Here is a 26,302-nt window from a genome sequence, read left to right on the forward strand (position 1 = left end):
ATATTGTTAGATATTGCTCAGACCTATTATAGGTACCTATATATTTACTCTTAAAGTCCCAGCACTTTTCATCAAAAATATATTTTATGAATAATAATTAGTATGAATATAGGAGGTATGATACCTAATATCTATTTTGTATAAAGACAAGTTGTTGTACATATGGCTAAACTACTACTTATATTTATTAAATAAAAGTTACTCATGATTTCTAATTGTTGGTATTAAATGTGTTATAATTTTATAATTAGAAAAATACAATTTTAAGAATAAGTTATTATACAAATAAAAGCACAGTATTCCGATTATTTTAAAATAGTAGTTATGTATAGCCGTATAGGTACTTACAAAAAATAAGTGATGAATATTGTACATACAATTTTAATTCAACTAGTTTGTATTGTATATATTAAAAACTATTATTACTATTACAGTAATACATATCATAATTTATACTAATATTATTAAGATACATCAAAATGAATAATAAATACTAAATATTAAATCGATATAATCTTATAATAAATAGTTTAAGTGCAATAAACGAAAATATTGAACTACGCGTTCTTTAACCACGATATCCTTAGACATATTTTTGATCAAATCTAACTTGTTTTGAAAATTTGAACATCATAATATCTAATAATATTACTGCTACAGGTTTCGTCGAGCCCTAATCTTTATGTTAATAAAGAATATTCTTCGGACATATTTCATTATATTTTATAATGTAATTAATCTAAAAGTCTACCTACTACGATAAAAAATGTTTTAGTTAACATTAAGTTAATTGATTGTACAGCCACAATTGAAATCGTATGAAGTACAATTGTGTCCCAGCATTAACTTGACTGCTTTCTCAACATCTTCATATAGGCAAATCTTGTTTCTGTCAGATTGACGTTTTCGCCGTAATTCTGGATTTGCTGTAGTTGTACTCGGTTCTACAGGTAATTCCTCTATGACATCGCCTATACCGTAATTTGTATAATATTGTGGTAAGAATTCATGTACAATACGATACCGATTTTTTCTATGTCCTGCACTTGTAGTTATTTCATCAAGAAATTCCCAATTTTGATGATTATATGGTGTTACTGAATGCGGAAGTAGTTGTCTAAACAAGTCAGTTACTCGATTAATAATAAAAAATTTTTCAATTCGCTGGTCACTGGTAGACTCATGGAACATGGTTTCAAATGTAATCATATATAAATTTATTAGTCTCAAGATATTATAACGTTCGGGTCCAATAACGTATAGAGCATTTGTTTCAAAATCATCGCCTGGATCATCACTTCTGGTGGATGGACCGATGAATATATTGGCATTTGGCAGGAAACCATACGAAAAATCTGTGAATGTGTTTTATTATTTCTAACGGATTATGAGCAGTTTCTATCAATTCTCTGCGTGTAACGGTATTAGTACTTAATAATAGTTGTGCAACAAAATTAGTTCTTATATTACCTATGTTTATGTTATCAAACCCATTATCTGATGTAACAATAGACATTACAGTGTCCATAATAGCATATAATGCATTACATACATTTCTTTGAATTTGTGAGTTAAATGATAAAACCCTATTAAAGAAAGTTCTTATTCGTGAAAATGGTATCACATGATGTCTTGAAAATTGTATATTTTCGTTGTTAAAAATGTCTCGATTCAATACATCTGGATTGCGTAAATCTATAGTAGTTTCATTTGTCAATGATCGACGGTCAATATGTAGACAATTAAACTCTAAGTAGTATTTCGGTGGTATACCACTATGTACATTTAAAATCAAAACACACAACGACATGAATACCACGAAAATTAGTTTCATTTTTTTGAATACAATTCACTGGCGCCACCGTATGACGTGTCAAAAAAATAGAATAAACTAACACTCGTATCATTGCATTGGTCTTTTATACCTCTTTTTGTCATAGACATTGACTCTTTTTTATATATCAATTTAGACTCTACTCTACATAGTAGAATTTAAATCATTTAAACTAAGGTTATTATAATTTATGATAATAAAAAATATTATTATGAATATACTCATTTTTTTATGTCTTGTAAATTTATAACAGAGGTATTTGCATGCAAACACAATTGTTGAATGAATGCGCAAGAGCAACAAAAGTGCGATTTAATTTACGGTGTGAGTTGTTGGCCCGTTTGTACAGATACATCGTATTCGTATTTTTACAATTTTAATTGTTGTAACGGACAGCAAAGAAATATAGACCAAGATGTTGTAAGTTAGGAAAATGATAGATTAACATTTTATCATAATTGGATATCGGATTAGGTACCTAAATTTATTAGAGAGCTGTGCTCCATCCAATTCTTACTCTCTACAAGTTTTACAATGTGTAAAATATGGTCCATCTTATTGTAATCGATATTCACCATAATAAAACAACAGTTTAGAATATTTTAAATGTATTTTAGTAATTTTCAAACGTTTAATTAACTATTCATAGTACGCATATATAAAATTGTAACAAATCAGTTGTCGGGTGAATAGAGAATAAACAATTTTTTTTTCGTTAATTTGTCCGATAATGTCTGTATCGAATAGTCAAGTGTACGCACGTCTGACGAGTACATATTCATTTATACTCGTTTAAGAATTTTATCATAACAATTAAAAGTTGAAAATAAAACTTGGATTTATACAAACGATCAATACGCAACCAGGTCGCAATAGCTGAATAGCACATAGATGAACAGGATTATATGACTGATTTGAACTGTATGAACCGTGCCAAAAATAAATGACGAGATGGTCAGGAATTGTGTTCGGCTAGACGTGAACGTTTTATTCTATTCTACAGCGAGAGCGAGTTAAAGTCATAATTTCGCACAATTTTTGTAAATACAAAAGCATTTGCAAATGTAAAAACGTACCTATAATGCCTAGCTATATAAATTTATGTTTAATGACGCTTCTCTGGAAGAATGCTTCAAGGCTTTAGAAATATTATTTTTATTTTACCGTACATTTATTAAAGTTTACAAAATTCTGCATAAATTGTATTTTTTCGTTTCCTTTTCTTTTTGCTGTAAATATAATTTCTCAGTATAACTAAACACTAATGATGAGTTACAAATAATATAATTATTGATATCCATTGCGATGTCCTTACGTTTTTATTGACACAACACGCATAACGAGTATGGGTTTCGATAATTTTTTTTATTTTCAAATGACAAGTTTTTTTTCAAGACCCATTCCAGTAATTTTAATGTACTTATCCCTTTATATGTATATATATATATTTATTCCTGAGGACTGTCGTCTGCCTTTAGCTGAGACGAGACTTGCTGTTCTCGCGGTGTTTAGACAGAAGTCCTGACGTACGCGTTTGTGGAAAATTTATAAACGGTTGAAACGATGAGAAGAACTCATTCAACACATTGTAGAAGGAAAAACAGCCAACAGAGAAGGTTAATCACAGGTTTATAAAAACTGTTCAGAGATTAGAAAAAAAATGTGGACCATAGGTGTAACAGTTATTATGCATGTATACCTACTATATTTAGGTACTTATTTATTTCAATAAATATCTTATTAATAGCAGTTATAGAGTCCAATGACCAAAGGTCAATTTGTATGAAACAACTTTTGGGCTTTAACTCTTAAAGTAGGTACTAGATATGTGCTATTTAAAAAAGTATATTGAAAAATGTATGGTGTGTGTAGACAATGCAAACACAATCATTCAGTGAAAATTTCATGAATAAATATTCATTATTTTTAGAATATCTAACAAGATAAGTTTATTGAATGACTGCGAGGCTCAAATTGTTTTTAAGAAGGTCGGTTTTGGGATTGCCTGGGATCAAGCTTAAAGACACATATTATATCCTCAACTATGGAAAAAGTTGTTACTTTCTTCCCTTCCCATCAATTTTATCTAGCAGAAAAAGGATTCAGCGATGTTGTTCAGCTTTTTTAACGAAGCAAAGAAATCGGTTGCATATATGCAATAAAGGTGATCTGAGTTCTTTAACCAACATTGATATAGACATCGAAACATTAGCTGCTTATCATCAGGCCCAGACATAGGTATGATATGACATTTTCTTTGTGTAGAAAAGTTTAAATTAGAGTAAAATTAAATCATTTATTTACTAAACATAAAGAGTTTTTATTTTTATTTTAAAAAACTGATCCATAAAGGTATGAGAATTTTTGTCGGAAGGGGGGGGGGGCGTAAGCCGTCAGACACTGAACCGAAAACGGTAAAGAGCCACTGGTCTAAGATGTATACAATTAATGTCCAGACTCTAGACCTAATAGGTAGTCTAATCATACATATTATTTTATATAGCAACCTATTTGCTAGGAAATAGGAATACCCCACATAAATAAAAAAAAAGTTATAATTCCATATTACAATACCATATTGTTATCAAATTGATAACGATATTATCATGACAACGTTATCAAATTTTGAATTCCATAGAATATAAATGTTGCGAATCGCGCGTAGAGTGCAATATTTATAAATGTATTGTGAATTGCGATTTTTAGATTCGTTGATTTTTGTAGACAATTACATGAATGAATGAATACCCTGGTATGGTATTATGTTGTCTAACAGCACTTAGCTTTTGCTTTCGACGACACAGTTTGCGTTAGTCATTTGTTTGTGCTCAGTTATTATAGTGGCATATGTATTAACTGAAATTATTAATGTCGTATGAAATACTACAGCCAAAATGCATTTACTACTGTAGAAAAACCTCGTAAGTATAAAACAAATGTTCAACTCACCTTTTTGTTTGGATATAGTCTGTTTTATTTTATCCCTTTGTTTGATTATTCAGCCTGTGGGCGTCATCAGAGGTACCTAGCAAAAATTAATGATAGGTATACAAAAATTGTTTGACTTGTTTGCTCCTCTCACTAATATCTGCAATCCTATACTTAAATATAGCTATTTGCATATATCGTTGCAATATTTTCAATATTTAGACCCAAATATTAAAATTAAAAATTAAAATCTGTACTTCTTGCACTCTTATCAAAAATAATTCAAACTATTACGAGTTATTAAATATACCAAACTTATTATTTGTAATTTGGCCATACTCATTTAAAATGGTTGCATAAGTTCCCTTCGATACCCTTTGAGCTCCTATGATTAAGTCCACAATGTGTGTTACGATTAAATAATTACTTTGGTAAGAAAAATATGTCCATTTTCATTAATTCGTACATAATCGTGCAAGCATAATACTAAAATAATCACTAAGTAGAGGATGAAATTTGTATTTGATTGAACATTAATCATTAATAGTAGAAAACTATCTATACAGTTGATACTGAAAAAATAGCTGTATGACACTAACAAAAAAAAGTACTACAACCTGTAATAATACAATACTAACTTTTGTTCTAGGTTTGGATTTTCAATTCAAAATAAAGGAAGTTGGAATCTCTAATATTTTTTTTAATTATTTCATAAATGTCTAAATCTTATGTTATCTTCTCTGTTAAAATAATTTAAAATGTTTTGCTGGCCATATTTGAAAAGAAATTTAATTTTTCGTATTATATTTTTACTACTTATTTCTTTGGTTATTGTGTACAATTTGAATTTTCTTAGTAATATTGACCATTTCTTAAATTCATCACAGAAACATTTAATTTCTTGTTACTTTGAAGAAAAGAAAGATAATTCTTTACCTGAATTAAATCCTAATGAAGTAACAAAGAATAGTATATTCTTTATTGAAACATCATGTAACCATAAAAATGGAATTAATTTAAATCTGAGACAAGGCTGTGCTATAGAATCTGCAGCAAATTTAAATCCTAATTTAAATATATTTGTTTTATTTGTTGCTCCTAGTTTCATAAGCAATGAATCTGATATTGTTAATAGATTTAAAATGTATTCAAATGTTAATCTAAGATACATAAATTTTGTAAAATATTCCCTTAATAGTCCATTACAAGAATTTGTGAGCTCAAACACCATATCCACAAGTCAATGGCCAGTTTCTCATGCAAGTGATTTATTGAGATTCTTAACATTGTGGAAATTTGGAGGGACCTATTTGGATCTAGATGTAGTTCTAATGAAGTGAATATCTTATTTTGTTGAAGTATATAAACAATTTAATTATTGATTTATTTATTGTTTAGATCTTTGGAGGGCTTATCAAATTTTGCAAGTATTGAATCAAACACATCAGTTGCTTCACTTGTATTGAATTTTGATGTTGATAAAATTGGAAGAAAAGTTTCAAATACTTCAATCAATGATTTCGCTTCTAATTATTGTGCTGATAATTGGGGGTATAATGGCCCTGGTGTTATAACCAGAACACTTAAAAAAATCTGTGGTACAAATCTGGTGAGTAAATAAAAAAAAATCAGTGTATATATATTATTTATCATAAACCAGGATATCTATCTTTATTTGATATTATAATTTAAAACTGGTTTAGGCACCTTAGGCTATAGATTAAAGTTATATAGTTTCTACAACTACTAAAAAAAGGTATACTAAATATTTACTAAACCTAATAACTTGAAATTCTGTTTCAATGATGACAATATTTTTATGGTATTATAAATTCGTACACATATCCATCCAACAACTTAAAATTATAATTGCTTGGAACAAGACTTTATAACTAAACTTTTTTTGTGTACAAATTATATTTTGCTTGGATGCTAAAGGTTGTAGAACACATAATATAATTTTATTTCTAGATACTGTTTACTATTTCAAATTTTTAATCGGAGTATCACATAGTCAAAATATGAGATTTTTATTTGGTGAGGGGTTCTAAATTTTAAACGCAATACCTAACCTTTAATTAAAAAATTGTACATTAATATCACACTCATAAAAATGAGTTACTAGGAATGGTAAAATTATATTAAAATAAAAATATGGATGTTGTTGATCTTTCATTAAATTCAGCTAGCAAGTTATGCCATGTACCTATATAGTAATAATAGAGACTTCAGCTTGCAAGGAGGAATCTTCTGAAGATTCTTAGAAACAATAAGATAAACTCAATTGAAAACAAAAGAAAACGACCGTCAGCAGGGCCGGATTAAGGTTTTTGCCGTCCATAGGCTGAAATAAATTTACCACCTAATTTACATAGGTATTAATATTTTACTAATATCCCAACGTAGTTTTTGGGTCACACCAAAAAAAAATTTGCCGCCCTAGGCTTTAGCCTACACAGCCTAAGCGGTAATACGGCCTTGACCGTCAGTATAAATAACAAAATAAAAATAAATGTATATTTATGTATTATTAATACATAAATAGTAGCAGATGTCAGTCCTGGGAATATAGATTAACTATAGTGAAAAAATAGAAGTGTTTGAATACCAGTTTTCTTAATCGCTTATTTTAACAATAATATTTATGCTTACTTTAATACTGAAAAATTATTCAAAATCAAATTTTGATTCACTTCAACAAATACCAACAATTTAAAGCTAATCAAATCCAAGTAACTGGATTTAATATATTTTAATTTCAATGCGGGTATTAAGAAAGCCCTTTATTAATTTTAAATTTAGACTAAAAAAATTTACATCAAATAATATTGACTGTAAAATAAAATATTTATAATTAAGATTTATATTCGATAGTTTAACTTTAATACAATTTTTTATTTTTCTAGGTAACTGATATGAATAAACAAAAATGTAATGGATTTATGGTGTTTGGGACAGAAGCATTTTGTCCAATTAGTTGGACTGATTGGCAGCTGTATTTCAATACAAACACAAGTGATAAAGTAATGATTAAACTTAAAGACAGTATAGGTATTCATGTATGGAATTTACATAGTAAACACACGCCTATTAACATAGGTTCAAAACAGCCATATGGTTTAGTTGCAAAAAAATATTGTCCTATCATTTTTTCCATGGCAAAGTCTATATTTTAATTCGTTTTAAGCACCGATTGAACAAAAAATAACCCAGAATTGTACAATTTTTTTTATGACAAATTCTGTATTTTTGGCAGCAATTGAACAAAATGAAACCCAGATCTAATTCTTTTGCTTAAAAAAGTCTATATGTTAACTAAATGAACAAAAATGAATCCAGAATCTCTAAATTTTAATTTTATACTATAATCCGTCCGCCGACTGAACGCTACTGAGCGACGAATAAAACTGGTCCATTTTCGCGCATAACCACCACTGAACCTCCCAAAAAACTAGCCGCTGCTACTGTTGCAATGAGTAAGGGAATCTATAGCAATGAGCAGGTAACTAGGGTGGGAGAAATTTGGATAGGCGAAAAAGTAGCTTTCTCTCGGCGACCGGATTAAAGGCCATTGACTTAAACAACCAAAGTTTGCAACTTATGAACTTGGTTATTTGTGATGCTGTTATAGTTATCTATATAAATTGAATGTAATGTCTTAATTCGGTAAATAAAAATATATTTTTTTTATCTTGTTTTTACCTTCAACCACTTATATCACAACATAAATTTGAATATGAGATTGAAAATTATTCATGAGTTGGTATTTTAACCGATAATATATTTCTTTGACTTTCCAGGATCCTTAAAACTGGGTGTTCTGGAATAGTTACATAAAATACGATCTCAATGACTATTATATAAAAAAATCTAGATGTAATTTCCAACTGAATGGATGATTATAAATTAAACCAATTCGTCTTTGACTTGCTAACTCCAGATTCAGTCCAAATTAATACATTTTAAGGATATTGGAAAATAATTAATTCAATACATAGGTAGACTGAAATGTCTCCAAAGATTTTTTATTTTGAGTAGTAAGCGTTTCATATTTTTTTCCACATAGTTTTTCAATTTCTTACTTAAATGTATATATTCAATTCAGTTTCTTTGAGTGCATCAATAAAAATATGAATACTTATGTGCAATGCATAGATTAAAAACTATTAAGTTTTTTTTATGCAAAATAATGATAACATGAAGTAAATCTTGTTAGTGGTTACTATTATTGTTTGTCATTATATATGGTACCTAAATAATTAGAAGATAATGATGATTTTTACCTTTGTAAGCAAGCATATTAAATTACCAGCATATTATGTTTTTTCCAATTTAACACCAATAATCAAATATTCCATATTGAAAACGAAGAGAATTATCTGATCATAAAATATTCATTGTTCATTTATAATCTCCTTTTATTACACTAAATTAACATTTATGTTAAAAATAACTACATGAGCACAATAAGTTTAAATGTAGGGATAATTTGATCATACATTAAACAAATATATTATGAGGTTAATACACATTAAAATTAAAAATATGATTAATGCTCTAGTTATTTTTCCTTTGATGTGTATAATCTTGTTAATGGTATTAGATTTATTGTAATTTTTTGTTGGACAAATTATCAACAATCTTACTGCTCAATTGTGGTAATATTTTAATGTATTTTGTAAAACATTGTGACGTACATCCTTCAGCTTCTTTTATATATTTATTCATCTAAAAACAAAAAATAGCCTATTAATATAATAAGATAAACAGTTAATAGTAGCATTTTTTTTTGACTAGGTATAGGTATTAATGTATTATTATATTTTTAATGAAAAGTTTGAAAATGAATTAAACTGAAAAAAAATATAAATTCAAACTTTTTGATAGGTAGGATTTTGTTTTGACATAGTAGAAAAAATGTTCATTTAACACTAAAATAAAAGGATTTAAATGTATTAATATTTTTTTATTAATGATAAAATCAATTTTTGGTATAACAAATACAAGCTTATCCTAAGTGGAACAAATGGAATAAGTGAATAATTAATGATAACTTAATCATTCTATGTTTCAGAAAAATATAGTTATTATCCATTATAAATACAAAAGTATTTGGAAATTAAAACCATAAATGTGTCAAAACTGCAAACAAATTATTCTGTCTGCAGACAGCAAAACATTTTTTGTTCAATAAAACTGTAGAAAATATGTTTTCTATTTTTAAATTTATAGGACATGTGTAGACTTAATCTTAATACATAAAATATACTTTTATAGTGCACAACTTAAACATGAATACATGATAATTTATTTTACTTTATCTACAAAAAAAAATAAGATCATTTGCCAAAGCTGAAGTATCATGAATTGTAAAAAAAACATGCATTTAAATAAATTTAAAAATTAATTAAATTTTATAAAATAGAACATATTAAATTGCAAGGCTTTGTTAGATTAACATGATAAAGAAAACATTTAAATTAAGTGCATTGAAAACAAACATAAATACATAAAATGTAAAACAAAGAATTTTACTAACTTTTGTTAAAAAAATTGTACATATACAAAAAAACAATAAGTATACTTCATTAACATGAAATTTATTTAATGATTCAAACTATATTAATTTTACAAACCTCATTTTCGTTTCGATTTCTCTCACTGGGCATTTTGTCCATAACAGCATCACCACAATCTTGAACACAACGCTGTATTCTATGCTAAAATAAAAATAAACATAATATGCATTTTTAAAAATCTTAATACTATGAAGATGTAAGGTTATAATACTATTCAATTAAATTTAACTAGTATTAATTTTAAAAATTGAAAGATAAGGACAAAAAAAATTCTCATTATTTCAAAATGTATAATATTTTTAAGTTTTCTAAGTCTACTTTTTTGAATGACAACATTCAGTTTTATACCAAAGCTGTATCAGTGTGCGGTTAGTCTGCAAAATGTTGGTCCAGTACTCCTAAATTCAATTTTTATGGAAATACTTATACAAATACTCTGCTTTCCAAAATGAAATTCAAATTATATAATTTTAAAAAGCAAAACAATTATTTTTTAATATAATTTTTAGTAAAAATGTTGTTTTAAAATATACACCATGTATTATACCATTATTTTCAAAAACATAAATCCTTTTTGAATAAAGTGTTATACGTTAAATGAATCACCCGGTTTATTATAAAATATAAAGTCTGTAGTATTTATCAATAATACTAACAATAGAATAAACTGTAAATAATATTAGTTAAATAAAATTTGACTTAAATTAATAATTGCATTTAAATTAAAAGAAGAGAACAATACCTGCCACTTGTTAAATTCATTTTGAACATAGTTTCGAGCAGCTGTTACTTCCTTTGCACAATTTTCATTACACACTTCCAATGATTCAATGTTTTTTGAAGGGTCCCTACAACATTCAATAGCGCATTGATGCATCTGAATCTGTGGAAATAAATTATAATAATAGTAATAATTATTATCATATGTGCATATGGATAAAATGCATATATTATATAATGCATACAATTTTAGATTATATAATATTAAAATATGTAATGTAAATTGAAATTATAAAATACTAATGCAACCACTGAGCAATATAATATATGTTACTGTGAAAGACTGACATTGTAGTAACTAGTAAATTAAATCTGAAAATATAACTGTTAAATATATGCAAGAAGTGTTTAAAATAATCATAATAGATTAAATAACTTGTTGGCTGCCAATACTAAAAAAAATGAGTTGTGGAATGATAATTCACAAATCAAAATTATAGATTATGTAAGGTCATCAAAAATTGGTACTTTTAGCAAATTATATATTAACATTTAGTAAGCAAAGAAAAGCGTTCTTGATCATATTTAAATGTAATTAGTTTGATGTGCATTAGTTGACTTTATTTCATCTACCATATAAAGTGATTATTGAATATTATGTCGAATGAAAATAAGAGAGGAGTATCTAAATCTTAAATTACAAATATAGTTCTAATAGTATCACTAATTTACGTTTACTGGATATTTAGTTAAGGTTATAAATGTTGCGATTGTAAAGTGCTTTACGAAAAAAAAATCTGGTTGCAATATAATGTTATTCTAGTAGATACGATAGATCCCACCTTATTGTAACAAATAGTATTTAAAATATCAATTCCTAAGAAAATGTTTTTATGGTATTAAATAAGCATGAAAAAAAACTAAAAATTAGATATTTACTTGCAAAGTCCTTAAACATTTTCTATCTATGTCATTTAAAACATCATATACTGCACTCTGCATGCGGCGTTGTTCTTCTTCCATTGTAGAAATAGTTCTGAAAAGTAATAATACTACCAATGACTTATACATTTTTTTAAAATTTTAAAATATACGGTTAAGTATAATTTATTTAATTAAAAACAATTTATATATTTTAAATATTATTCTTTATTTCAATCAATTCATAAATATCTTAAAATTATATTTATTAAAGGTAATTCTAAGGATCGGTATTTGCTATTGATTTGTTGATTTCCACAGCATAATTCTTATATAGGTATATTTATCTATATATTTACTTCTTGTTATATTTTATAATTTAAGCCACAGTATGAGTATCAGAGGGAGTTTGAAAAGTTGGTGATGTATAATACCAGTGCCCAAACAAAGTTTTAAGGTTGGATGGTCACTCAGTACATTGGTAGTATTAAAATACGAAAATTATAAGAATGTATTATATCATATATCATTCAAGTAATAATATTAATTAAACACATTTACAATAAGTAATTAGTTTAGTTGGCATTCTACAGAATAATATATATTTTATATTACCTATGCATATAAATTTTAAATTCTTATTCCAGTAGTGGTTATTCTAAAATGTGGATAATGATAGTATTACATCATATGTAATATAAATTTGTTTGCCAACATTAATCAATTAGTGGTTGCCTATTTAAACCGAAATAAGCAAAAACCATTTTTTACAATTTCAAAAAAAAAGATATTTCATGTGTACCTTCTGTAAGGTAAAACAAATAAAAATGACTACTAAATAAAATAATACTGAAAAATATTGCATACTAAGTAAAACAACTGGTTGAGTACAGTATGATGTAATGGCACATTGTCTAACTTGGTTATAGTGGATCTGGCTGACAAAATGTGTGTAAGATTCAAGCTTATTGCAAAATTCAGAATTTATTAGTATTTGCTATTTAGCATAATTAACTTCCACAGTTCTGCTGTTTTAAAATATTTTCAAGCCTTATCAAAGGAAGCAATGGCTCTCGATTGTAGGTGCTCAATTTCAAAATAGACCTTAATATTTTAAAGATTTGTATCAATCAGACAGTGGGCGATGACAAGCCAATACTAGCTGTGTCCAGCTGTGTCAATTAAAATAGGTAGACAATACCTTAGTGTATAATACGTCCCATGACTTATGCTGGAATACACTTCTAATCAGTTGACATTTCAACCATTTTTTATAATTTAAAATTTCATATATATAATACAACAAAATTTAGCACTTTAGGCTTTAAACAAACAAGTTAAAATATTTTATTGAATACTATATACCATAGTATTACAATATTAAAATAGATTATTATGTAGTTAAAAGGATGTCATTTTGAGGTTCCTCGACAGCTAAACGTAAAAGCCATAAATTAAGTTGGTACAAAATGAAAGTTTGTAACTTACATCGTTGGTTAATTAAATCAGTCACGAAAAAACTTCCACAGCACAGGTATCGAGAAGAAAATCTGGTCAAAAATAAATATAAATAATATTGAATACAAGTCAATGTTCAGAATAGCAGAGCATCACACCGGCCGGCAAAAAACGTGATATTCTTCCATTGACCTTATATATTACAATATATCGGCTTTAATTGGCTTGAATGCTTGATTACGCTTCTCGGCAAATCGCCACTATCTTTCGACTGTTATCAGTTATCACCAGTTAATTTTTTATCACAGTTTACCGTGTTTTCAAATGGGCGATTATAAATTCCACCGATTGACCGATTGCACATTTGTACCTTTTTTGTACTTAAATGCTACAGGTACGAATTGTTTTACCTATAAAAACAGGTAAATTGACGAGTAAAATTATCGTAAACTCTAAATTATAACATATTTTTTGGCCAAATATATTTTAGATCCTGAGTGGAGCGATGAATGTATTGATTTTACAATTTTGTATTTTAAATATTTTATGTGTCTGTACACGATTCCACGGACAGATAGGTTTACCGGGAAGTCAAGAATTTCCCGAAGGAAAAATGACTTATTCGGCTATCCACCCATGATACTCGAGATAAGTAAGTTGTCAAAATAATACTTCGATTTTGAACTCAAATTACTTTTCTGGTGGTAAAGTGAATCAAGTTGGTTCGATTGAGAGGATAAAATATAAAATTCACAGTATATAAGTAGTTAAATCAAAATATAAAATAAATGAATGATAAATGGGAATTTTTACTCAAAATCTACTTTTAATTTTGATTCAATCAGTTTATTATTTTGGTGTGACTAAAAAAAAAGCAGTTACTTGGATGTCGCTCTACTGATTAGGTCAGTAGGTTCAATACTATATGTGAGCCTATAATATCACTTAATATATTTGATGATATTATTGAGATTGAATTTATTTTACTACTAGGCTTTAGTACTACTGTAAGTTATAAATTTTATTCATTTTTGCCAAAAAATTTCATTTGAAAATTCATTGTGTTTAAAATTTAATAATATATTCTAAAAGTTTCAGTTACCCACGGATAATATTTTTAAATTATAACAAAAAAACTAAAATCGTTATTCTTGGTTTAGGTATAATTTATATATATATATAATTATAATATATATGTAATTATGTCCAAATTTGAAAAAAAATAACGATAAAAAAAACCATGCTTATTAATATTTAAAAAAAATGTTTAAGTATAGGAAACCATAAAACATACATTCTGTGTAAAATCTAATAGGTATCTACGAATATTCGTTATTATTGTGAATTTACTCTTAAATATTTTATTTTATTTCTACTAACAACTTTCGAGGAACCTTGTATTACATTTTCAAGTTTCTTGACCGAATAAAAAAAATTTTATTCGATATTAATTTTGAAAAAACTTAAAAGAATCAAAAATTTGATATGCCTATAAATAACTCAACATGAGTCTAAATATTTTGATAATTGTATGGTGTATAGAAAATGTTAATGTCAATATTCAGTGAACGTCGCATGTATCAACTGTTATTTGTATTAGATTTATACCAAAAATCAAAACCGATTTTGCGTAAAAAATAAGTTTTCTTAATTGTTTGTTTGTTTTTTCCGGTGCTTTTGAAAACTACTGGGAATTAACTATGTTGACCTCCCGAATGCACCGCAACCAGATTCACTTCCCTACCGGAAAAGATACAGAAGTTGAAAATTGAAGCATTATTTCGATTTTCGACTCCTTATCGACTTATCGTGAACACAATTATTTAAAAAGAAACAAACATCATTGTAAAATCAATACATTCATCGCATTCGCTCAAAATTTAAAATAGACCGTAGATATTTAGATATTTTTTAAGTCAGAAATACCGCACTACCTATGGTAATAATTAGTTAATTGTAAAACAGTGGTCCTCATTATTCTTTTTTCCGAGTACCTACCACCTGTCGGCCTACAAGCTACAGCCAAAAATGCCGTTAAGACATTTCCATGTAACATTAATTGACCTAGTAACCTTTTTTTTTAGTATCAAAAATGTTTACGTTATTTTACATAAATGGAATTTTATTGTATTAGAAACTACAAAATTATGGCAAATAATTATTTAATATCTTAATACCCAAAAAAAAAAAAAATAAAATTTTATATAGAATTATTATTTTTTTATTTTATTTTTATTTAAGCTTCGGCAACTGAGGCCATTAGCTATAGGTTATGTCTTATGTGGTACTGTAGGGTTTTGGGACTGTAGGGTTATGGAACACGTGTGTGTATTCTTATTATTATAAATATCAAAAAATCCAAATAATATATAATGTAAATAGATAGTGATCCATTCCATTTTTTTTTATAAAAGTAGATTCTAAACTTAAATTATGATAAAAAACAGTAAAAATATAATTGTTGTACGAATACCGGAATTAGCAATAAATAATAATACTTACTCTTGAAAAATAAATATAATTAGAACTTTAAATGCTTATGAAAAAAATCGTGCCTATCGCCTGTGTATTTTGAATATTTTTCAATTGCTATTTTAACAATATATCAATATTTTTGTACATTAAATTTTCATCCTTTTTGACCTAACCAATACAATTGTATGGACATTTATAGAAAAAAAATATAAATTTAAAATGTCCGTCAACAGCTTAAAACGTGTATGAATATTGAATTGATAAATTGTTTTTGAATTACAACAAAATAAGAAAATCGCTACAAGAGTAATCGAGTGAATATCCAATGTTATATCAATTTCAACTTCAACATTTTTTTTTTTGATAAAGCCATAAAGGTAGATAAACTTATACGGAATCTTGTATTAAATTGTAATTGTTTAAATCTTAGATATAAAAAGAAAAATTTTTATGAATTTCTATCTAAATATAATTTTGCAAATGTTCGTGATTTTTAAAAATTTTGTCTAAATTCTAAGTTTAAACACTCATAAAAGTCATTGTGGATTTAACTCAACTTTTTTTTTAATTCGCACTAAAAAGTACTAAAAACAACTTACGAGGAACCTTGTATTACATTTATACAAGACATTTTTTTTGACATAGGGAAAATTATTTTATCAACATTAGTTTAAAAAAAACAAATAATAATCGAAAACTTCATATGCCTATAAATAGTTCAATACAAGTCAAAATATTTTGAAAATTGTATGGTGTATAGAAAACGCAAACACAAATACTCAGTGAAAATTTCAAGTATCTACGGTAATTTTTTTTAGTTACACTAAAAACCAAAGTCGATTTTTCGAAAACTGGTTTTGAGTAAAAATTCTCGTTTTTTCTTAATTTTTTTTTGTTTTTCCCGTGGCTTTTGAAAACTATTGGGATTTTAAATTTTAACCTCCCGAATGCACCAGCTAGATGCACTTTCCTACAAAAAAGTTGCTGTTAAAGAAAATCGAAGCACTTTCACGGCAAGAAACTGTGATGACAGACATAAAAACAAATACACAAATGGAACAAATCTAGTTAAACTCGATTTATGCCGAATGGCAAAATTTGATGTTTCAATTTTCATGCAATTCGGCATTCGACAGTCAGGCTAGTGGCTACGGCCTACGGCATTGCGTTAATAAAAGAATATTCGAGTGTTATCACAGAATAGTTGTGTTATCATTAGGGTCTTGTGACCGTGGTTATTTATCACGTCGTGATTTTTCTCGTTTCTAATCACAGATATATGAACATGTATGTTTATATACCTGTGTTTCTAACCCAATCTTCGTAAATCGTAGAACGTCGAACTTCGTCCTTGTTGATAGTATTATTATTTGTTTCGCTTCAGATCTCGTTAGTTACATTTTGTATTATCAATTATCATTTATTACTGTATAATTCAATATTTAATATTTATACTGTAGGTGTCTGGTGTATATACTTTATTTTTATATTGTACTAAATTGTAAATTGGTTTGGCGGACAGCGATTTAATTGCTTAGATAGAATAGTATATTTATTCACGTTTATAATTAATGTACTGCTAGTGTTTTTGGTTGATGAATTTAACCAGGTAAGGTCAATTTGAAACAGCTTAATTTTTCACTCCATACTTGTTTTTATTTTTGAATCAACTTAAATATCAATAGGTCTTAAGCAACAATGCCGTTAGAATTCAATCCAAATCAATAGTTTCTCAAAATTATTTAGTAAATATAATTTCCAGAAATAATTTGTAACAAAATATTTAAAAAATGTACTATTCATTTATCCTTATAGGTTTGTTTTTTGTTACAATTCTATCGATTGGAAACAATATGTGCGCAAAACAAAATGTATTAGTATAGTTTAATTCTAAATACCTCTGCATACCTGCATCGAAAGTAATGTCATCTTTTGGAAACAAAATGGATCAGTACCTATGTGTAAAAAAAAGTACAGTTTAACTCTAAATACATTTCTACATCGAAATTAACCATAATTATAAATTATTATATCAGTTAAATTTTCTAATAATGATTTCTAAATAACATAGCAATTTAGTATAAATCAGTTACACACTTGTCAAGTCCATTACACAATTTTTCATTTGTAATATCCAAATAATAACATTTATATTATTTTCATGTAGATACAATTGTTAACATAATATTAACGATAAAATATAGAATTAAGCCTCATTCACACGGCGACAGTTGCATGACACCAGTGTCGCGATATCAACGAAATTAGATGTACGACACTTGTGTCACGACACAATATCATTAGTGTCACCGTGCGAACGAGGCATTAAATCATTGTATAAGGATTAATAATATTACTAAGTAAACAATGATTTCGTTTCCGTTAGTTTCTACTGCGTTGTTTTTTGTTGTTAATATTAGGTAAATATATTATATTCTTTATTGTTTGATTTATTTATAATTATTCAGCAATGTTTTTTGTTTGTATCCATTTGGATTAAGCTGTAGTAGTAACAAGTAACAAATATTAAACATGTATTATAAGTAACATATTTAAAATGCTTATTCTCCAGTATCCAATATTATTGGACCTATTATTTTTGATTCATTGAAAGAAATGCATGCAATTTTTAAAACTACAGTAGAATCCACTTATAACGATCTTCAAGGGACTTACCGAATCAAATAATTTATCTGAACGACTAAAACATTCTGCACGTGAGTTATAAACCAACCAAGTATATGGCTGGAAATTGTTTTATTCGCAATAATGTTATATTTGGCATCGTAATAAGTGGATTCTACTTTATATTTTTAATATTAAATTTTATCGCCATTTTAAATTAAAGTAGGTTCTTTATTCTAGCTTTAACATATTATTTTATTAAAAAATAGTGTATTTTTCATTTTTTTATTGGTAAAATTAGGTAAGTTAATGTCTAAAGTATGTTGTTTTACATTTAATGGCTTATGTGTTTCTTAACTATTGTTTCTAACCTTTGTTTTGTAACTATTTTACTACCATTGTCAATTCGATTTATACTATAGGGTAATACTCTGGGTAATTTGTATATACTAAAAAAAAGGTTTCTCTAGTATCAGAAACTGCAAAACAAATTATGAACATAAACTAACTCAAATACTTCAAATAATTATTTTATATTGATAGATAATTTGAACGATTTGAATAGATATTCTTATAAAAGGTATTACATGTCATACTATTTATAACTAATGTACAGTAAACTCTCGATTATCTGTGGTCTTCCGCAGAATAATCTGCAGCAGTGTTTCTTAAACTGTGTTTTTAAACCATTAAATGGAGATCACTTTAGGGTTCCGTATTACTTAAATGCTTTTTTGCAAATTTTTTAAGAAAATTATTTTAAAAAATCTACCTAACTAAAAATTAGTGTCGCTTTGCTATAATTATTTTAAAATAAAATGCAAATAAAAATTAAAAAAATAAAATAAACAAAAATTTGTGGAGGTTAGTGGAGAAAAATAATGTTTGTATATTAAATAATAATGTATATGATACAGTCTATACTTCTATAGTGTACTTACAGTGCTTATACAGTGTACAGAAATAATATTTTAACGTTGTTGGTAAAAATGTATAAAAAAAAAAACAAACTACTGCAACAAACTTGACATTGAAACTAATGTAACAATACAACTTTCATCAATGAAGCCCAATATTAAGAATATTTGTAATATTAAAAAGTAATTTCACTTATCTCATTACAATTTTTTTACTATCTTATGCTATTTTTATTATAAAACATTTTTGAATTAAATACAGCTTACACTTTATTATAAATGAAGTTATTATAATTTTTATTGCAAATAATCTTTACATAAAATGACATATATTATAACTATTGAAACAAAGTAGGAATTCTAATTCTCAAGCTGTAATAACTATTGTTGAAAGCTAAAAAACTAAAAAAAGTTAGGTTTTCCATGGTAAAAGTGGACATAAAAAAGGTTTCACTGATAAAAAAAGTTAAAAAACGCTGATCTACAGCACTAAAAATATTGTTATACATGTTAAATTAATGTTCAAATAAAAATACAAATTGTACTTACTTAATTTTCTTTAAATACTGCTTTATATTATATGATATTTTTTTAATATATATAATAATTGCCTTTTTTGTTTTAATTTGTATTTTGTGGATGAATCAAAGAATTTACTTATTCATGGTTGCTTTGCCGTCCTATTCTGCAAAGAACCGAGAGCTTACTGTATATATTTATTATTTGTAAATAAAATATAATATATTATATTTGGTTATATTATGTTTCAGAAAAATAAAAATGGACACCTATAACATTTTTGAAAACTAGTGTTTATAGTATTATGTAAATCATTCAAAATATTTTGTGCTTGAAAATTGTCTTTACTTCATCATGGCTACTGTTGAAGAAATTGATGAAGCAGAACAACTTAGATTCTTAGCATTAAAATCTATGGTCAGAAGATCCAGCAAAAAAAAAATTAGTTCTAATACTGATACTGATGATCAAGATATATTGTTACTAAGGGCAGCTGCCTTAAAAACAATTAATAATAAAAGTTCTCTAAATAATAAAGACGAAAATGTTGTAAAAAATAAATTAGTTAATGAAAAAAAAAGAAGTATAAGTAGCCAGGTGTCTCCGTTAGCAAGTAAAAAAAGCATGAAACTGACTGACATGAAAAATAATAATTTGGTTAACAATTTTACTTACAACACTAGTATAGGAAATACTACAAGAGTTTCGAAATATGATTCTCAACAAGAATGTAAAAGTAAGCATAAGCTTGAATCAAACATTGAATCCCAAAGTAAGCCTGAGGTTATCATTAAAGATGACATGAAGAAAATAGTAAGAAATGGTAGTATTCAGCTTTCAAATTTGGATTCAGAAACGTTTAATGAAACTATGATATTACGTATAACATTTAGTTCATCAGAAAGTGATGATTCATCAAGTGAATGTGATGTAGTTAAAAATAAGGTATGTTAAATATTAATTATGTTAGAACATATTAATGTTTCTAAATATTTTTAAGGTAATAACGCAGAAGAAAAACATCAACAATTGTGCATTAAAATCACCAGTTCCAGGACGAAATGTTGGAGATAACCATGTTGAGGCAACCAACGCTAAAACATTAGAAGATAATAAGTATGAATTTTAAATTTTATACTAAAATAGTTTTATTAATGTATGTTATTAACCGTGTTGCACAATTTGAATCTTAATCTGTTAAATTACTGTTATTCCTGATTGAAGAATTATGACATTGCTACAGGTTTATGGATTTAAACTATTTAAATACCATTTTAACATAGTTATTATGTCAAAGTATTATTATAGCTTAACAGTTTTAATAAGTAAATGAAATGCCTACTTTTTTATTTTTTGCCATTAGTTGCATATTTAAATCTGAATAATATAGAATTATTTTGTTCATCTAGCTATTATTTTGTGAGGTAGACAATAGCCGACCAATCTCATTTATATCTGTTTTGAAAGCATTTTATATTTCCTGATTATTATTTCGGTTGCTTTATTTTAGAAAAATAAAATACTTTTGATAGTAATAATTTACACACATTTTAGTTATTCTAAGAAAATAATGCCAGTTATGTAACATCTAATTTTATATTTATGCACTGAGCATGCACCTTTTGTTTATTCGTTTAAACATTTTTTTCTTTTGTCATTGGTTTTAGTTAAAGTACTTTAAAAAAGTGTTGTTTTATTAAGCAATATCACAATATTCATTTAGACCATAGTTATAACAATTTTACAGTGTATTCTAGAATTTGATTCTATCAAAATAATATTTAGTTGTTTATAATATGTCTAAGGAAATAGTCCCAATATTGTTCCCAATACAACCATCAGGTACTTTTACCAATTTTTAAGGGGCTTATTATAAACTAAAGATATTTTAAACAATTTATATATGGTTCAATGTTATATATTTATTTTTTTTTATTAAATTAAAACAATAAACCAAAATCCTTACTTTTGTTGTATGTTTTCTCATTTTATAGTTTTATATTATACAGGGCACGGCAGTCATACCTGACGATTTTAACAAGAACTGGTGGACAGGGCTCAACTGGTAGAGATTTCGGGAATGTTCTTATAGCTTTTAAATACCTAGAATTTAGTAATGATAGTTTTGTAGGCGCTCAACGTGCGTTTCGTTGACAATTTAGTCTATTTCCTCTCGATCCTGTGCCTTCTCCTGGTACCATCGAACTGTGGGTAAAAAACTTTGAAACCACAGCTAGCACGACTCAAAACAGAGGTGGTAGTATAGAAAACTAGACGGACTCAAGAAAATGCAAAGCGGGTGAAACAAGCAGTAGGGAGAAGTCCCCGAAAGTCAGCCAGGCGTCACAGCAAAAAACTTGGCCTAAGTGATCGAACTGCGAGGAGAATATTGAAAAAATAAAGTTTTTAAATATATAACATAAAATTCCACTTGTGTAGTTTTTATTTGTTTTTTTAAATCGTCGGATTTGACTGCCGCTCTCGGTATTATAAATTAATTTTATAGACCTTATTTTTTGAGATTGTAGATTTCTATTGTAGCTATAAATGAATATTATTTTACGTTTTCATGAAAATTCACTAATTTTAAAGTGCCACATACTCAAAATCTATTATTTATCCTTTTTGTTTAAAAAATACCAATATTTAATAAATAACACAACAATTATACTTAGATGCAATCAATCATGTAAAGAATAAATTGCAGTTTCAATGTAAGGAAATGAATATATTAAGATAGACAGGATTTACAATGAAAATTAAGGGTGGAACCTGGAGGGGTTGTGTATGAAAACATTCCAGGTGAAGAATTTCATTTTAATTCCCAACATCATCTACGCAGTAAGAAAACAGTTTGTTCAGACAAAATCAGGACTTGTAAAACTTAATATTGGTATTTTGTTTATAAAAATTAGTTTTAAATGTTACCATAACTATATTTTTAGAACTAATTTTTCAAGTAAATTTATTTTTATTGATTCTAGTTCTGTTTTAATTCTTATGTAAAATAGTATTGTTTAGAAGCAATAATTGATATTATTTTGAATCTGTTCATACATAAATTATGTTTTAATATTATTAAACAGTTGAGTAGTGACTTGGGTTTTAAATGTTTTAATATTGTTCGAAACATTTCTAATAATGTTGGTTAATTTTTATTTAGTTGTTATAATTGTTTACCACCTATGCATTATTTTTACAAAACTAAATACGTACCGTTATTTTTACAAATATATTTTAGCCATGATAAAATAACATAGTATGATGGCAATCTAATGATATGCATATTCTTTACTCCGTCAACTATCAGTATCCAGTATTCCGAATCAGTTCTCCTCTTTTCATTGGTTTTCATGATTAACATATATAATGCATTATGAGGCGAACTGAATACAATGATATACATAAGACCCATCAATATTTCAGATCTTTGCCACTATACCATATTACTTTAGCATGGTTGAATAAATATATGTACAAAAATAGACAATAATGAGTATAACATACACAAATGATTAGGCACAAGGACTACACCAATTTTACAATAATAGATATTCAGCAATATTATGTATAACATCAGATAACAATAAAATTGTTTAAATTAACTTTTTTTCAGATTAAAAATGAACAATTGTATGCAGCAATTATGCGTACTTATGAGACATTGTGAATCAGAAATTGAAAAACGTAACCAACAAGTAGAAATATTATTGCAAGCATATGAAAAATATCAAAACCATAGTGAGTCATTGCGTTCCATACTTCGGTCTATGAAAACAGTTCGTGATGAATTGTCATTATACAGTTCTGCTGACCATTAGTATCATTGAAGCCTAAGTTCAAATCCTTACTTACTCAAAAAAAAAAATGTTTTATAATTATTATTTATATTTGTTTTTATTTGGTATCTTAAAATATACTACTTGTTTTTATCCAATTAGATACAAACTCAGTATGACTGGGTATTGTGATTGACAATATTCATAATTGTCATTGTATATTTTGAATATAATAAATAATGAATAGATTCCAAGTTATAAATTGTATTGCCATTTACATGAGTATATCTTATTTAAAATAAAGGTTAGGATTTTGAAATACTGTATATTATAATATGTTAAATATATAATGATTATCTGTTTGTAATATATTGATGGCAATTGTCTGTGAATAAATAGCATTAGTTAAACTATTTGACATCTTAAAAATGTATATTTTTTTTTAATTCATGAAAATTTTAACTGAAATTCTAACTAAATCAGCAAATACTTATCAATGTATAAGGTGAATACCATATCACCTATTTTTTAAATCATAATTACCTAAACATTTTTGAATACTAAAAATAAGGTTAAGCGATGTGCTGTTTGACATATTTATGATAATATTTATCGCGAGAGATTAGATTTTTATGTTCTAAAATAAATTGTAAGAATAAGATATTTTGTGCGGTTAAATTATTATAGAAAAATATTCTCCTTAAATCTTTAAAATAATTACTTATAGCAACAAAAAAATAATTTCTTATGTTATGAGATTTAAGTGTTCTAACTTAAAATCTTAGATAATCTAACTACAAAAAAAAACTTTCAATAAATTGTTTAGCGTGTTAAATGTTTTTAAAAAAACTGCAACAAATCAAAATCACAATTATAACTTGAACAAACAAGTTTCATAAAAAATCATACAAATGAAAACCATTTATGACAATATTAAAGCTTAGAACCATCATTGTATTTGATCAATGATCCCAGATTGTTGTAGAAGAAAAATGCATTACATTAATGATTAATACTAAGCATTACTGCTAATACTAGGGATATTAATAATTAATAATAGTAATAAAATAATTATCAATTTTCATTTTGCATTTACTATTTTTTTTTTCAAATTGCCTTTTATTAATTGTTCAAATATTAGAAATATTTCTAATATAAGTCGCAGGAAAATGTGTATAATTTTTTGTTTAATGAAATGCTGAGAAACCTCACCCATATGATACTGCATAGCCTCAGTAAAATCCCAATAATCTAGTCTCTGTAATTATCACACAAAATATTATTACAATTTGTAAATCTATTAGCGACTAGTGTACAAGGTAAGTAACTAGGTTTCGAGCAATCAATGAATTAGTTAAACAATGTTATTTCTTTATAAGTCTCATCACATTATCATTTATCTATGTTTCAGTTGTAAATTTGACTTTTATGCTACAATTTTGGTAAATTTTTCATATTCAGGAATCAGGATAATTAAGGTTTTCTATAATCTATAGTGAAGCTTAATTTATTTTCTCACAGTGTCAATTTGTTCAACTCTCTCACAAAATCTTTTGTTTTTGTTCACATCTACGGCTAACATAAAGATGTTGTATACTGTGTTTAATACTACAATCGTACCTCGACAGCTAACTAGTTAGCATAGGTGTGGTTCATTCCAGTGAAAAGGTTGAGGTGAGATAAGCAAGTTACATTGACCGTAATGAACGAAAGCTGGTCGCCGCCAAGATATAATCTCATTTCGAACAGAATGTGGAAACTTTGTGCATTTTTAATTCTTGCTATATTATAAAAGTATAACTTGTTAAAAAAAACAGCGCATAAACACACATAATGTTCTTAAGAGGACGCCACACCCACATGTGTTGTTGCACTCTTATAAACGAGTAACATACCAAATTTACGCTCAGCAGTTCAAGTTCTATGCCGTTAGCTTAAAAAATTAGAGTGAATCACCCTATTATGAAACTTTATGTTAAGAACTTTATCTGTTTTGTTGGAAGTTTTTTTTACAATAATTCAGTTTTTAAGTGAGTTATGAGCATTTTTGATTTACATTTATTATACAAGCATACCTCACATAAAAACTGAATTGTTGTAAAAAAACTTCCAACTAAACACGGATAAAGTTCTCATCATCAAGTTTCATAATAGGTCAATTTACTCTAATTTTTAAGCTGACGGCATAAAACGTGAACTGCTGAGCATAAATTTGGTATGTTAAGCGTTTGTAAGACGGAGACAACACATGCGGGTGTGGCGTCCTCTTAATATCAAGTAGTTTCATAATAGGTCAGTTCACTCTATTTTTCCACTTTGACCACTAGTTACGTCTTCTGAAGTCCGAGCATAAGCCAGACAAATATTTATTCTCTTATTATTTCAATAAGAAAATGTCCAAGTATAGCAAGCAACTATTAGTAGATTAATTTTCAATGGTCTAAATAATAATTAAGTGTAATTAATTTATTGACTTACCTGTTTGTTTTGTGAAATTTCTGTTTTACTATTAAATATAACAGAATCATAGTTGCTGGTTAAAACCAT

General features: G+C 26.8%; 3 protein-coding genes and 1 pseudogene across 3 annotated transcripts; 2 read left to right on the forward strand and 2 right to left on the reverse strand.

Moving 5' to 3' along the window:
- Positions 1-491: 491 nt before the first annotated feature.
- LOC111026325 lies at positions 492-1,862 on the reverse strand (annotated as a pseudogene).
- A 2,596-nt stretch (positions 1,863-4,458) lies between these two features.
- LOC111026322 (lactosylceramide 4-alpha-galactosyltransferase-like) lies at positions 4,459-8,452 on the forward strand. Its single transcript, XM_022304381.1, has 4 exons — positions 4,459-4,755; positions 5,412-6,098; positions 6,161-6,371; positions 7,669-8,452. Exons 2-4 carry the CDS (start codon positions 5,521-5,523, stop codon positions 7,936-7,938), a joined length of 1,059 nt encoding a protein of 352 aa, XP_022160073.1. The 5' UTR covers positions 4,459-4,755; positions 5,412-5,520; the 3' UTR covers positions 7,939-8,452.
- Positions 8,453-9,162: 710 nt separating this feature from the next.
- Positions 9,163-13,685, reverse strand: LOC111026323 (protein FAM136A-like). The gene is made up of 5 exons (XM_022304382.1): positions 13,471-13,685; positions 12,001-12,097; positions 11,084-11,224; positions 10,399-10,482; positions 9,163-9,490 (listed from the first exon to the last, which is right to left on the reverse strand). The coding sequence occupies exons 2-5, from the start codon at positions 12,082-12,084 to the stop codon at positions 9,368-9,370; spliced, it is 432 nt and encodes a 143-aa protein (XP_022160074.1). The 5' UTR covers positions 12,085-12,097; positions 13,471-13,685; the 3' UTR covers positions 9,163-9,367.
- A 3,630-nt stretch (positions 13,686-17,315) lies between these two features.
- LOC111026314 lies at positions 17,316-24,184 on the forward strand. Its single transcript, XM_022304371.1, has 4 exons — positions 17,316-17,524; positions 20,228-20,921; positions 20,977-21,092; positions 23,593-24,184. Exons 2-4 carry the CDS (start codon positions 20,331-20,333, stop codon positions 23,795-23,797), a joined length of 912 nt encoding a protein of 303 aa, XP_022160063.1. The 5' UTR covers positions 17,316-17,524; positions 20,228-20,330; the 3' UTR covers positions 23,798-24,184.
- Positions 24,185-26,302: the final 2,118 nt, after the last annotated feature.

This window comes from Myzus persicae, unplaced genomic scaffold, assembly GCF_001856785.1.
Source record: "Myzus persicae strain clone G006 unplaced genomic scaffold, MPER_G0061.0, whole genome shotgun sequence".
NCBI lineage: Eukaryota > Metazoa > Arthropoda > Insecta > Hemiptera > Aphididae > Myzus > Myzus persicae.

What these genes read in the sequence shown, in the direction of transcription:
- LOC111026322 (XM_022304381.1), top strand. Translation starts at nt 5,521, where the DNA reads ATGTTTTGCTGGCCATATTTGAAAAGAAATTTAATTTTTCGTATTATA. An exon ending in CTAGATGTAGTTCTAATGAA is followed by an intron (nt 6,099 to 6,160) that starts GTGAATATCTTA and finishes TTTATTGTTTAG; the next exon opens with ATCTTTGGAGGGCTTATCAA. An exon ending in AAATCTGTGGTACAAATCTG is followed by an intron (nt 6,372 to 7,668) that starts GTGAGTAAATAA and finishes TTATTTTTCTAG; the next exon opens with GTAACTGATATGAATAAACA.
- LOC111026314 (XM_022304371.1), top strand. Translation starts at nt 20,331, where the DNA reads ATGGCTACTGTTGAAGAAATTGATGAAGCAGAACAACTTAGATTCTTA. An exon ending in GTGATGTAGTTAAAAATAAG is followed by an intron (nt 20,922 to 20,976) that starts GTATGTTAAATA and finishes AATATTTTTAAG; the next exon opens with GTAATAACGCAGAAGAAAAA. An exon ending in AAAACATTAGAAGATAATAA is followed by an intron (nt 21,093 to 23,592) that starts GTATGAATTTTA and finishes ACTTTTTTTCAG; the next exon opens with ATTAAAAATGAACAATTGTA.
- LOC111026323 (XM_022304382.1), bottom strand. Translation starts at nt 12,084, where the DNA reads ATGGAAGAAGAACAACGCCGCATGCAGAGTGCAGTATATGATGTTTTA. An exon ending in ATGAATTTAACAAGTGGCAG is followed by an intron (nt 10,483 to 11,083) that starts GTATTGTTCTCT and finishes TTTTTATTTTAG; the next exon opens with CATAGAATACAGCGTTGTGT. An exon ending in GAAATCGAAACGAAAATGAG is followed by an intron (nt 9,491 to 10,398) that starts GTTTGTAAAATT and finishes TTTTGTTTTTAG; the next exon opens with ATGAATAAATATATAAAAGA.